This window comes from Heliconius melpomene, chromosome 15, assembly GCF_056956725.1.
Source record: "Heliconius melpomene rosina isolate 202511_hmr_F chromosome 15, ASM5695672v1, whole genome shotgun sequence".
NCBI classification, from domain to species: domain Eukaryota; kingdom Metazoa; phylum Arthropoda; class Insecta; order Lepidoptera; family Nymphalidae; genus Heliconius; species Heliconius melpomene.
In genome coordinates, this window is record NC_140403.1 from 9956203 (window position 1) to 9969887 (window position 13685).

Consider the following 13685-nt stretch of genomic DNA (forward strand, 5'->3'; position numbering starts at 1 on the left):
TTGCAAAGCACTTAAGATAATGTGAAAATTAATTAAACCCTAGTGCAACCCGCATTTTCGTAGTTTCAATAAGGATTTTCCAATTGTTTTACACAGCAAGGATTTTTTAGTAGGTACCGTAATTTTAAATCTGTGCTACTAATCTTTTCAAGTACTTATTAAAATATATTTAAATTACTATTTTTAGATAGTTAAATGACATTAAATAATACATTCAACTCGAATTATCCAATACGTGCAAACGCATCTAAATCTTCGTTGCTATAAAGGCAGGCGGGTTTCTTTTTTCGAGCTTGTGGTTAATGCTGAAGAGGGTATTCTGTCCCTGAACGCAAGCACTACGTGGCTGCCTGTGACGAAAATTAAATAGAATGCATCGGCCGGGAATTGAACCCGGGCTGCCCGCGTGGCAGGCGAGCATTCTACCACTGAACCACCGATGCGTGTAAGGCAGGCGGGCGCGGCGGACTCGCTTGTATAAGCATAACGTCGCGAGGCGCGTTTCGCAGCAAGGATTTTTTGATATTGTAACAACTTCTAAAGTACTTATTAAAATGAAAAACAGAAAAGACAGTTTTGATCTACATTAAATGGCCAACGTAACTAATATACTTATTTATATGCTGAGAGTAAGGGATAAGTGAAACTTGACTCGATACAGCTGATGTGTGAACGGCGTGATGTGTCAATAATTAAATGCGTTTTTCTCTAAAACTATTCGCAATTTCGAAATAGTGTATAAAGCAAATTTTATCTTCGTTTAACGTAGAAATTTAATAAAGTATTTTAAAGGATAAGGATTAATACCATTATGGAAAAATATCGTTCACAATAAAAAATATATTGAAATTATTATTTTTAGACAGAAATATGATCACTACACGTTATTCTTAAAAGATACGAATATGCCATCGCGGACTTTTTTGTAGATCTTATTAAGAGGAACAATACTCCAGTACATTTTTTTCGTGTAGTATTTACCATTAAAGCAGCGCATGCGCCAAAGTGTCTCAGCGGGTAGGACTTTATACACATTTATCGTATTTATGTTGATTTACATAAGAATGTACAAATAATAAACTATATATAAACCTTCCCTGAGAAATACTCGACCTAATGGTGAAAACCGCATCCAAATCCGTTGGGTGGTTTAGAAGAAGAAGAGTTAGAAAGTTCAGACAGACACAAAAAGCGACTTTGTTTTATAAGATATAGGATAAGATAAGATAAGATAGGATATAGATGTTGTGTCTAAAACAATATTGTTATTTAAAAGCAAATATTATTAATTTAACAAATAAAACAATAAAAAATATATAATTTCATAGTTCAAGCGTAGTTTAGATAATAAAATAATCCCCCAAAATAAGAATTAAACCCAATACCATTGCATTTACAATCAGATGATGATCACTGCGCCATGAAGCCCTCAATTAAACGTAAGAAGCCCATTAAATAAATTGTACGCTAGCTCTCAATCAAATATCGGCGAACCATATACTCGTTCAGCTAGAGTACGCTTTGAAATTATATTTCATTTTGGGGCAATGGCATCTATTGATCCAGACTGCAGAAACGGTGAAAGTCAAAATTATCATTTTTTTTAGTTTCATTTATTTATACGTTCAGTACCAGTTCAATTATTTTATAAATATAAAATTTTTAAAATATTATTAATTAGATATTTTTTTATTTATATTTTATTATAATTATATTTATTTAATTATGTATATAGTGTATATACACAGAAAAAGGCATAATCATAATAAAACAACACAATAATATGCTTTCAATAATTTTATTATTGACACAGATTTTTATTTATCCTGTACAATGTATTTATTTAAGTTTACAAAAAAAAAGTATTTATACTACAAGACAAGAAAAGACAAAATAATAGAGCTGTCTTCTAAAAATAAATTAAAAAATATAATAGTTACAGTAAGTAAATATGTTTGTTTGTATTTTTTTTTCAGTTGTGGGTGTAATTCCCAATTGATTTAATTAAATATTTAATGGAAATGAAGTTAAAAAAATTGAAAAAATCTCCAAGTGGAGATCGAAACCACAACTATCGCGGTCGAATCTTACACTGCTCCACTGTGCTACGACGGCCTCTACCAAAATTAAAAATTTAGCTAATTAACGAATAATACAGCATGTTAATATCGTAATCGTTTAAATTAAACTGTAAAATATCCATACAATTTCATTACATAGTTCAAATATAGTTTAGCTTAAATTAACTAGAGTGAAGTAAAGTAAAGTAACAAAAGAAAATCTCTAGCCTAAACCAATGAATGCTAAATGAACGGGATCCTTTCAATTTACCTTTTGTAAAGCTGAAGGGAAATATATAAAAGATATTGATATAAGATACGAGTGTTCACGATCAAATATAATAGGTATATGCAGTATAAATTAAATATCAATTTATTTTAGTTTTAAGCTTTATTTTAAAGTTGAATTACAGAACTTCATTCAAAATATTCTTATCTAACTTTTGCCTTGAAAATTGAGCTGAAAGAGGGGAACGTAGTATGTTATCACTATGTCACCTCCCCTTTTCCAGATATGCGGGAAAGAGTGTAGTATGTATGTACATACATTTATTATACGAAAGTAGGTATGTAGGTAGGTATAAATATAATAATGTTATTTAAACAAAGGCAATTTACATACTAGAATAAATTTATTTTTAATATACATAGGTATAATGGATTGGGTGTCCGGTTGGTGTGAGTGTTTAATGTTTTTGTGATTTGACTCTACACAAATTATGTTCTGTTTGAATATAGTATCTATCTATCTGTGTACAATAATGAAAATTTTCTCTTTCGTTCTCCACTCAGCTTGTATTTCTGGTCCTGCTTGGATGATATATCACCCAATACGTATAGCAAAAGGAAGAAAAGGAGGATTTTCTCCAATTGATGTATGCATAAAATTTGCTAAAAATTAATGTTTTCTTTCAAGGGAACCTAGAGTTTCCACCTTATTTTAAGACATATCACATGGAGGAGCGGAACTGAACGCGCATTTTATCTACCAAAGAAGGATTGTACTTGCTCTTCTTACGAAGGGCGAAGTAATGAGAATAGTTTATTGTTACAAATGGGAATTGAACCTAGAACCGTCGTGGTTGCAGTCAGTCACTGACGACTTACTATTTTTTATTATCATTAAAATATAACCAAGTCCACAATACAAGCAAACATATTTATTTAATAATTAAATTAAAATCGTTAAATATAGATAACAAATCACAAATATAATTGGCACATAGATAATGTATATAAAATTATAATATTACCTATAAAGTTACAATTACATCGTATTATTTTGTTTTAACTAGCTATCGTCTGGGTTAAAGGGAAACAAAAGTTTGGTCTGCAGAAGTACAGACTTAAAATATTTAAAGTAAAATATAAAAATATTTCTTAGCTTGAAATGAAAAAAAAAAGAAAAAATGAAATGAAACAATTTGCACTCCAAACTCGACGATAGCTAGATATATTAAATTATTAAATTTAAAAATACATTTAATGTTAATTAAATATAAATAATCATATTTAATCTTAATTAATATAAGTATATTATAATCGTTGTTACACAAACGACACACTATGAGTTACGTACTGTACAGTAAGTGCATTAGTTTTGGAAGTGTTACATATCGCTTAATTGGTACAACAATGACGTATTTGCACTTTTAAAACATTCGATAAAACGATATCAACGTTTTGAAATATTTTTGTCTTTTTAAAATTTTTTTTTTATTGCAATTACGCCATTCGTTGTACTTCATGAACGATATGTGGGTATGTATTTTAAATATTTAATATTTTTAATTAAAATATCCACCATTTTCAACTTTCCCAACTAAATCAATTTAAAACAAGATCTAAATAATATTTGTAAAGTAGAAATATATAGTAAATTAAAAAAAAATTGGCTGCAATTTTTTATTGATAATTTTTATTTATATTCTGTATCATATGGGATAAGCATTTCTCTACTTTCTGATTTAATATATAAGTTTCTGAAACACTTTTAGCTTCCAAACCCAAAATCAAACCCGTCCTCGGGAAAACACATAAAGCTGCTTTTTTTTCTAGAACATTAGACTGAAAAGTCGTTAGAAAGACATTTAATGGAAAACTGATACTATCTGCTTATCCCACATCTTTCAAATGATACATGAAAATAAACAAAGCACTATTTAAAAAATAACATATCTATACATAATTGACAAAAACATATATATTTTTAACATACGTATAATATAATTTCTTCATCTTCTTTCTAATAGCTTCACATATTTGAAACAATAATGTAAATCTTTCACTTTATTTCACTAAGCAAGGCACAAGGTTTCTTGATAGTAGAAAAAACGTCCACGTTATGAATTCGTACTTTAATTTTGAGCCACCACTCTTACCGACAGCATCTGGAAGGAATATTGTATGTATCAATAATGGTGATGGGATATCTAGTTCTAGATGTATTTGTAGAGTTGCACCTTATTAAAATTTTACATAGATCTCTGGACATGGACACCTAAAGTAAAAAAAAAATTGTTGATAAGTAAAGCACAAAGTAAATATACAGGGTTTTTGGTAGATCCATCTACAAAATCATACAGGTGTTACAGGAGGACATTTCCAAATTATTTTTACCGCAAAAAGCTTGTTTGGAAATTTTACCCTTGAAGTATTCTATTGAAAAGTTGATTATTGAAGAGTGACAAAGCTTAAAATTGTTAAAATAATTATTAAAAACTTTTTTTTGTTCTGCAAATATGTCCTGTGCAAATTGCCTTCCCTTTAATTGTCATATCGTTTTAAAAAATATTTAAAAAAATATTTAGCTCGATACTCGGTCTAGAGAAAAAATATATCTATTTATTTAATATATCTAATGAAACAAGTGAGCTATCTTCTGAGATCGAACCTACAACCATCACGAGATATCGTTTCTATGCGGTGTCAATTTCTTTCACACTAATAAACTAACCGCAAAATTCGACTTCACCCATTCTATAGTATAACACATAAATAGAACAATTTCGTTTCATACGTTTCAAATAACTTTATCTCTACTATTTCTTAGTATTTGCATTTTCAAGTAATATTTCTGCGGCAGTGAATCTGCTGGAGACTGCGCGGCGCCGATATAAATAAACTTACAGCACAAAGATTATTGCATTTCTTCAAATATATGGCTATTGGTTTATAGGTTGCTAGTCTTGGAATTGAGGTTAGTGCAGGTTCCTTTTCAACTGAATTATTTTCCAAAAAGGAGGAAGATATAGAAATAGGAGTTAGAGGATCCCGCACACAGCAGGGTAGGCAGAGGAAACCTCGTGTTAAGACAGATCGTTTTTTTAAACGTGGTGCTTCAATTTTTAAATGCCTTGGCCTTGATACAAGAGTGAAGAAATGAAAATATTAACAAATAATAATTCATTCCCCCTGTGGGGATCGAACCCACAAACGTTGCGTTACAGTCACACCCGTGTGCTGATAAACAAACAAAAGAAGATCAAGAAAAAAACTTAATTTTGCAACTCAAACTATAAAACAGCACAGATTGAAGAGGAACATAGCAAATTAAAAGCTCGAGCAAACTTTTTTACATTACTTTGTGCCTTAACGACGCCCATTAAAGGGCAAATAACGCCCAGCAATAAAATTAAGCTCTCTTCGACCTCAACCATTGACATTTTATTTGTGCAGCCATTTCTTATACTATATTTATATAGAAACTTACTCTAGCTTTATTCGTATAGTTAATAAAATGTTTCTAAATTAAGGTAAAGTTTGTTAAAACTATACTATCTATATTTTAATATATTTAAAATTGTAACGGATCGCGTGTCTGTATATGGAAGATTGATACATTTTTTTATTACCATAATATATTAATGTAATATAATCCAAGCAATGATTTTTAAAAATTTTGGTCTGTTTGTCGGTTTGTGTGTTTCTGAGATGGCTTAACCGATTAAAATGCAGTTTTCATTGTTGTACTTTGGCAAACTTAGTTATTGATTGTTTTACTTAAATAAGTACCTACATAAATAAAACAGCTATATCAATATAAAGAATAATGTTTCACGTAATTGCTACAAAATAACTGTTTTATTGAGTTAGTTGAAAATAGTATGGATATTTCAATTTTCGTATACATCTTTAAAATTATATTATAATTAAGTAGTTTTAAGCGCGTAAAGCCGCAAATGGGTCGCTAGTTAGTAATATGATACAAGCATATATATTATGTATATGAATAATATTTTACGAAATAATACTTACAAATTAATAATACAGAGAAGAAATTGTATGAAAATATTCATTCGCCTAAGAAATTGAACAAAAATATCTATAGAAAAATTGAAGTATTATAGTCTTTTTTATGAGAGTAAATGTTAGAAACGAAAATATTTCATAAAAGCGTTACCAGCCTTTCATATTATATTCATAATTTATGAACACCCGATACAATTTGTTAAATTCTTTACATGTCAGAGTGTAATTTAACATTTTTCTATGAAAAATCGCGTAAAGGCATTCCCTTCGTAGCAATAATGGAGATAAAATGTATTATTAGCGTCGTTGAAGAAAAAAATGTATAACAAAAATTACTTTTCATATTCTTTTAGATATGAAGAGAGTACGATAAAGATAAGGAAAGACGTGATTTATTGTACGTTTACATGGGTTTAAAATTTCAATTGCAACAGATTGTAAATTAGATGGTCGTGGGTTCCATGCTTACTTACTGTTATATTTTATTTTTTAGCTTCACGCTGTATCCCAAAGATAGCAGAGAGTTTGGGAACCTAGCGTTAACACACTCCGTTCCCATTAAGACATGTTCCCCACTTTCCGCCGTGTTGCTGCGTGGCGAAACTGAAAGCAGCGGTAAGCCTCGTTACCAAAGGGAAGAAATAAAAATATTACGCATTATTCCTCTATTTTTTCCTAGAGTGGGATTCGAATACTTATCGCACACTTATGCTCCTTAACTGGAGTACTTCTCTAAACGTAAAAAAAAAACAAAAACATACTTACTATTTTTACTTAACATATAAGATGATATGTGAGGTCGACTGGCCACGTACAATCGCACAGCCATGCTCCGTACATGCGTTGGCCTGGTGGGTAAGGTGGCTCGACACTCCAACGCCAAGTACCCACGATGCGTGGCGTAGTCATCTGGAAACACATGGAGAGTCCTCCAGGAGGCGCGAAGACCATCGCCATCGGCTCCTGAGATGTGAGTCTCTCCTGTTATTACTGGATCCTGTTGGAAAGTAATTTTTTGGATTATTTTAATACATTGTGTGTTAAACGTCGTCTTGGAAATTCTGAAAAAAAAAATTAAAACTATATTTCTTAGCAGTTTAAAAGAACGATAAAAATAATATTATTATTTAAACTATACAGATAGATTAATTACAAGTAACAATGAAAGGATAGATCCGTCACAAGTCTAAACCATAGATCGCGTCTCTCTATTGCTTCTATATGCAAAAGTTAAATTACAGCGTGAAAGCAATAACCATGTCATATTCGAACCTATTACCAACCAAACATCAATAGACCACGCCAGTGTACCATTTCTCACTGACCCCATACAGTAATTCATACTTAGCAAGCATACTGAATGATTACAAATCAATTGACTTATGTCCCATTAACGCCGGAAACTCATCAGTGTGGCTTCGATTGGGACTACTCTAAATTGATTTGGTAACTTATTGATATTGTTATATTGTAATATACTAGCTTTTAGGTGAAGTCAGTGGTGGCGCAGGGGCACAAAGTGTGACTGTAATCGCGAATGGTTGTGGGTTCGATCCCCACTTGAGAAAATTAAACATTTCTCTCTGGTGTTGAGGCAAAACACGGGGTTGAGTTCCACCACTAGACACGCAATACCTCCAGAATTTTGTGGAAAATGAGGAACGGAGTGTCTTAACACTAAATTTCCTCTGCTTACCTGCTGTGTGCGGGATACAGCGTGAAGCTGATTTTATTTTAAATTAGTCTTTTACACTTTATAAGTGTTTAGTAGAGACGGAAAATACGAAATGGGTTGTGGAAAAGAGGATTGCAATCGGTATTAGAATTAGCTGTATTGATGAGACGTTGATACGTCAGCACTGGTGCTGATACTGTCATACAGCAGCGAAACACATATCACAGGAGAAGAATTGAAAAAAGTAAACTTTCAAAAAAATATAAACAACAATTCATATAAACAACAATATATTAAAAAAATAATTTTAATTTCAATAACTTAAAAAAAAGCAAAGTACTAAGTAATATGTGACACCATTAAAATTATATATATTGCTCTACAATTCAAATTTAACATTAATTTGGTAAGCAGTTTTAAAATGTGTCAACAACGAGAACATAATACTTGTCGACTTCTGTCAGTGTCGTTTTCACTCAGCGTGCTTTGTTGGAGATAACTTAATAGTTTACTAAAATATTATTTTCATACTATAATATGTTGAGGCTGTCGTGGAACGTGTAGGTTCGATTCCCACTTAGGGGAATGATCTCTGGTATATAAAAAGTGGCGCTAAGTTACACTACTTACCATGTAAAATTTCCAAAATTAGTTAGAGAGTGGCGAACGGAATATTTTAACACTAGGTTCTGCTGCCTTTTGTCGCAAAAAACATATTTAAATGCGCTTACTCGTCATAATTGGAAATAACGAAATAGCTATATTCATGTACATTATTTTAATTCCACGCTGTATCCCGTACAAAGCAGAGTAGGAAGAGAACACCTGGAAACCTAAAGTTAAGATACTCCGTTCTCATTAAGACACTGTCGTTTTCCAGTTTCTGCCGAATTCTCAAGACAGTGCTGAGTAGCGGAACTCAACGTTATAGATTCCGAATGGGAATTGACTCTGGCTACTATTTCATATTGAGACAGATTTGCAAAAGAAATATTGATGAAATATTTCTTTCGATTTTCTTAAAGCAAAATTACTTTTTTTCTAACAGATGGTAGAGTCTTGACTTTCAATAAGTAATATTAAATTCTTCTATATTGAATAAAACATTTTCCTTTAGCGTTCAGGCGTTCACTGACCACTATAGGTTTTGGTTGAAAAGTGAAAAATCCAATATTTATAAATTGCAACATTTACTCGTATAAATATTACCAATATATTACTACATTTATGTAATTGGAAAGAAAAAACTAAAATTTCTTTGAACGATTTGTTAGTAACGTTCTCGTTGCCTTATTAAAATATATTTTATATACGCAGTTACGTCGTATTTAATTTCGCCTCCCTCTTCTTCCTCCTCAATCTGCCCTGCCCTGTAATGCGGGAAAACGCGTGAAAACAAATCTATAGTATATAACTGACAACAACCACTAAGCACTCTCAATTATCCATAATATCCGAATACTTCGGTAATTCCCCGTAATTCCATAATCTAGTACATCAGGCACTCAGTCGACTTTTCCGCTCCATTACAGTTCAGTTTGGTTCGCTGGACACATTCAATTGTACTGATCTACGCCTAATGGAATTTATTAGTGGGTGATCGATTTATTGATGTATTTTACATGAGATTTTACGTTATCCCTCTTATTTAGTGGCCTGATTGAAAATGAGATGGTTGACAATTTGTATTTGGGGGAATGAATTATTTTCATTTTCTCGCTCTAGTAATAAGAGAGAACGCGGTGCTGGGTTCCGCCATTCAATTTACAAGGGTTAGTAGTGGGTGGAAAGTAGGGAATGAAAGGTCTCCCCTCTATTTCATGCATTTTTCAATTTCAAAACATTGTCACAATAAAACATTTATAAACTAAATCAAAATAAAATTTGAATCTATTACTAATTACATTTAACCCCTTAAACACTACTGTGCCACAGGCATTTATGGACGTACGTATTTCTCGTAACTAAATCTCACTTAACACAAACTTTAGAAGTGAATTACTAGAACTCGACCGAGTGTTCTAACTGCGAGTTAATGCTGACGCGTGTCCGAAGTTCAAATCGAGCTGTCTAATGTTCTTCTTATGTTGCTGTTTCCTCTTAATGGATATGTTCTGATATCATATCTTATTATATTTCTTTAAAAAAAAAAAATAGGAAAAAGTAGCAGAGATTTTCCAAGCACCAGTTATAATTTTAGGAAAGTTTATGATTATGATATAAATATTTTCATTTTTGCAAAGTCGTCAGTCTTCCGTTGTCACTCCGTCGTAGTGGACATCAACTCGAGGGAATTAATCATTTTCATTTGCGCTCACTGATTAGTCACTAAATTGTCTTAATACTGACTTCCTTCTTATTCATCCTTTTTAGGGTTCCGTGCCTCAAAATGTAAAAACTCTTATGTGATCACTATTTTGTCTGCCTGTCCATGTGTCAAGAGCATTTATCTCGAGATCACATGTATATCTGCAATTAATTCAAATATTCAACAGAAAAAACATATATATTTGTATTTAAAATCGGTATATTTTATATTGCCAAAAAGAACTTATGCACTTTTATTAAAATTTGAGAACAAAAGCCTATATTTTACCACTTACTATTTAATATTTTAGACAACGACAATTACGTGACTGAATTAATAAACCAATTGTGATATCGAAACCAAATGACATTATCAAATTAATATAATTTACCAAATCGCAGTCGTCCAAATAGTTCACCCAATTGCGATGACTTATTAAAGATTTACGTGATCAGATTTTTGTTATAGAAAGTAATTTCATAATAAACTAGCGCCCCCGACGCGGCTTCGCCCGCTCAATCTTATTGTTATATCAAAGTCAAGTTATACAAAATCTTTACATAAATTGTAACTTATATATTAATCTGATATATAAGCTACTTAATATCATTTGGTGACCCAAACGCTCGTTGGCCTGGTTCTTTTCCATCAAAAAAAACATATTAACATCTGTTTTAGGGGCAACATATTTGGAATTAATAACATTTTTGGAAAAAGCATTGGAAATAATAACATTTTTGGAAAAAAACATGGTAAGTAACAAGTAAAAGTGTATTTTTAAGTTTTAAGCTCAGAGGTTACGTGTAGAAATGACAGTTTTCTACCTGTTAAATACAAATAAAACTAAAAACCTTATTATAAAAAACCATTTAATTCCTAAGTTAGTTGAAGCAAACCTAACTAATATTTTTTGCAAGCATCAACAAAAATAATTGGTAACTTACAAAAAAGTAGTGTTCACAGCAAGGTCTGAAGGAAGAGCGGGGCTTGTTAAATATTTCAATTAGCATCTCACAGCTACGAACCACTTCAGTTTTAGGGTCGGAAGGTTCAGTTAAAAATTATATTTTTGGATAATTTAACGAGGTAGTAGTATGGATAAAATATGTACTAATATGCATTTTTCTAAAACCATTGCTATTACTTCCCAACGTTGATGGAGTATTTATTTTTATTGTATCGAATGTTTACATTCGTTGTGACTGACATAAGTGTCAGTCGCTTAATTTGTGACTGATACTTATGTCAGTCACAATTATAAAATTATATTTTACTTCAAAACATCGAAGGAATGGAATTTTCTGTATTAAGAATAAATGTGTATGTTAACTTATTACATAGCTAATCTGATCTATGCTGTATAATACATACATATATGTAAATTTCAATTTGATAAGCTATTTAAAGTAACAGGCGAGCAACATGTGACGTCACATGTTACCCTTTCAGGATAACGACAGATCCTTAGCTATAACCATTCAATTTACATGGCACTTTCACCCTTGGATTATTTTGAAAATCTTGTAAGACTTTCGCATGGAAATTCATATGTTTAACTTGTCATATATTTTACTAATCTTTTTTTTGAGAACTGAGGTAGGTAGAGTTGTGTTCAGTTCCGCCTCTCAAGCCTCTAAAATTCCGCGGAAAATGGGAAACAGAAATGTAATGGAAACGGAATGTCATCACTAGGTTTCCAGGTTTTCTCTGCCTAACCTGCTATGTGCAGAATCATGAATCTTTTTTTCTCTACTTTACGCATTTTCTCGCACAAATAAGACGAAATGTGTTAGGACGCTCCATTCCCCACTATTCACAATATTTTTGAAGACATTTGGGCAGCGCACTTAAACGCCGAGCTCATTCATTTAGTTTGTCGATCTCCACTCGTGAGAATTAATTATTATTTATTCTTTTTGGTACCAAAGCAAAAGCGTGCGTTGAGTTCCGCCACTCAACACGCAATACCTCGAAAATTCAGCAGAAGGTGGGGAACGGCGTGTTTTAACACTAGATTACCTATGTCTACCATTTATATGCGGGATACAGATGTTACGTGTGAAGTTACTAATTATAATTTAACTTTAATCTTGAATATTGTATAGCGGAACATAACACCGTCATTTTGACACTTTTTATCTGTTCATATATATAATATATATTTCTTACATCTGCTCAACAGTGAATACAATAAAACACATATACCGTACCATGTACATAATGTACAAAGACAATATTGGGTAAAAGGAGAATACTTTGCTGAAAACAAGATCCCGAATACGATAGCGTCGGGAGATGACACGTTAATGCTTTTCTCATTTGATTTTATACTCAATATCTGTTTGGATGTGTCCCTCTTTCATGGTAAAGTATGTGAACACTGAATATGTGATGCGATAATATATTTTTTAATGTCATTGTTAGCAAATATTTGTAATATCTATTGTTTAAGGCTTAGAAGTTTTTTTTTATTTTGACATTGTGTCTCTTATATAGTAGGGTAGTGTTTTAATTCCCTTTATCTACTAAATTTCTAAAAATGTATGAAGATATCGTCCTCGCTGATATGATATGAGTATTGCACAGTTTTAAGGAGTAAGTATCGATACGAAAGAAATGCAAAAAAACAGGAATGGCAAGTGGTAAGAAAAGCAAAGGAGACCTCCGTTGACCTTTAAGAACAAAGTATCGATTATACTGGAGTAGTAAGGTCAAGTAAAAACAAGAGAAGCACATGTATGAAGAGGCTATTGAGAGTGAACTAGGTGAAAGAGGTAAGTAAAGATCGCAGTGTTTGTCGTTCTAATAAAGGTTTAGTTCTTGTGAAGTTTAAATTGATGGTTCATGGGCCATATTATACATATATAAGGTTTTTTCGAATATTTTTCATACTCATACAGCATAAAGAGAGAGAGAGAGAAGTTAAAGCCACTGAATATATTATTAACTCTTACTATAGCGCTATACAAAACTATATCCAATGCAAGCGAGTCTTATGTCCTTAGTTTCACCCATCTCATGGTAACGTTATGAGATGAGATTTGCCTCGAAACTGCTTTTTAGATCCGGACAACGTAATGCTGGTCTCAAGCTGATTGTCACCGAAAGCTTCTTAATTTATTTTATTTTCAAAGAAGACATTTTTATATTTCCATATTAAATAGCGGAACTCAACGCCGCGTGTTGTCTTCTTATCAGAGTGAGAAAATAAAAACTACTCTTTTCTCCAGGTGGAAACTGAATCCGCAACCTTCACGACAGCCTCAATACCATATACCATATTTCTATATGGTCGTAGATATCGTTATGTTATCTTCAACATACCGATAATCATTTCGATCGGGATTGAATACGTGTTTTTCATACAAATTTTCTTGCTTTCTTTGAACAA

The 13685-nt window shown here is 31.8% G+C and overlaps 1 protein-coding gene across 1 annotated transcript in view; it reads right to left on the reverse strand.

Annotated features, from left to right (window-relative positions):
• Nucleotides 1-1782: 1782 nt before the first annotated feature.
• Nucleotides 1783-13685, reverse strand: part of LOC146531669 (uncharacterized) — a 74790-nt gene continuing 62887 nt past the window's right edge. The window contains exons 5-6 of the mRNA XM_085198726.1: nucleotides 7077-7308; nucleotides 1783-4450 (exon numbers count right to left, since the gene is read on the reverse strand). Coding sequence (XP_085054852.1) covers nucleotides 4350-4450; nucleotides 7077-7308 — 333 coding nt within the window. The 3' untranslated portion in view covers nucleotides 1783-4349. The remainder of the gene's footprint in view (nucleotides 4451-7076; nucleotides 7309-13685) is intronic.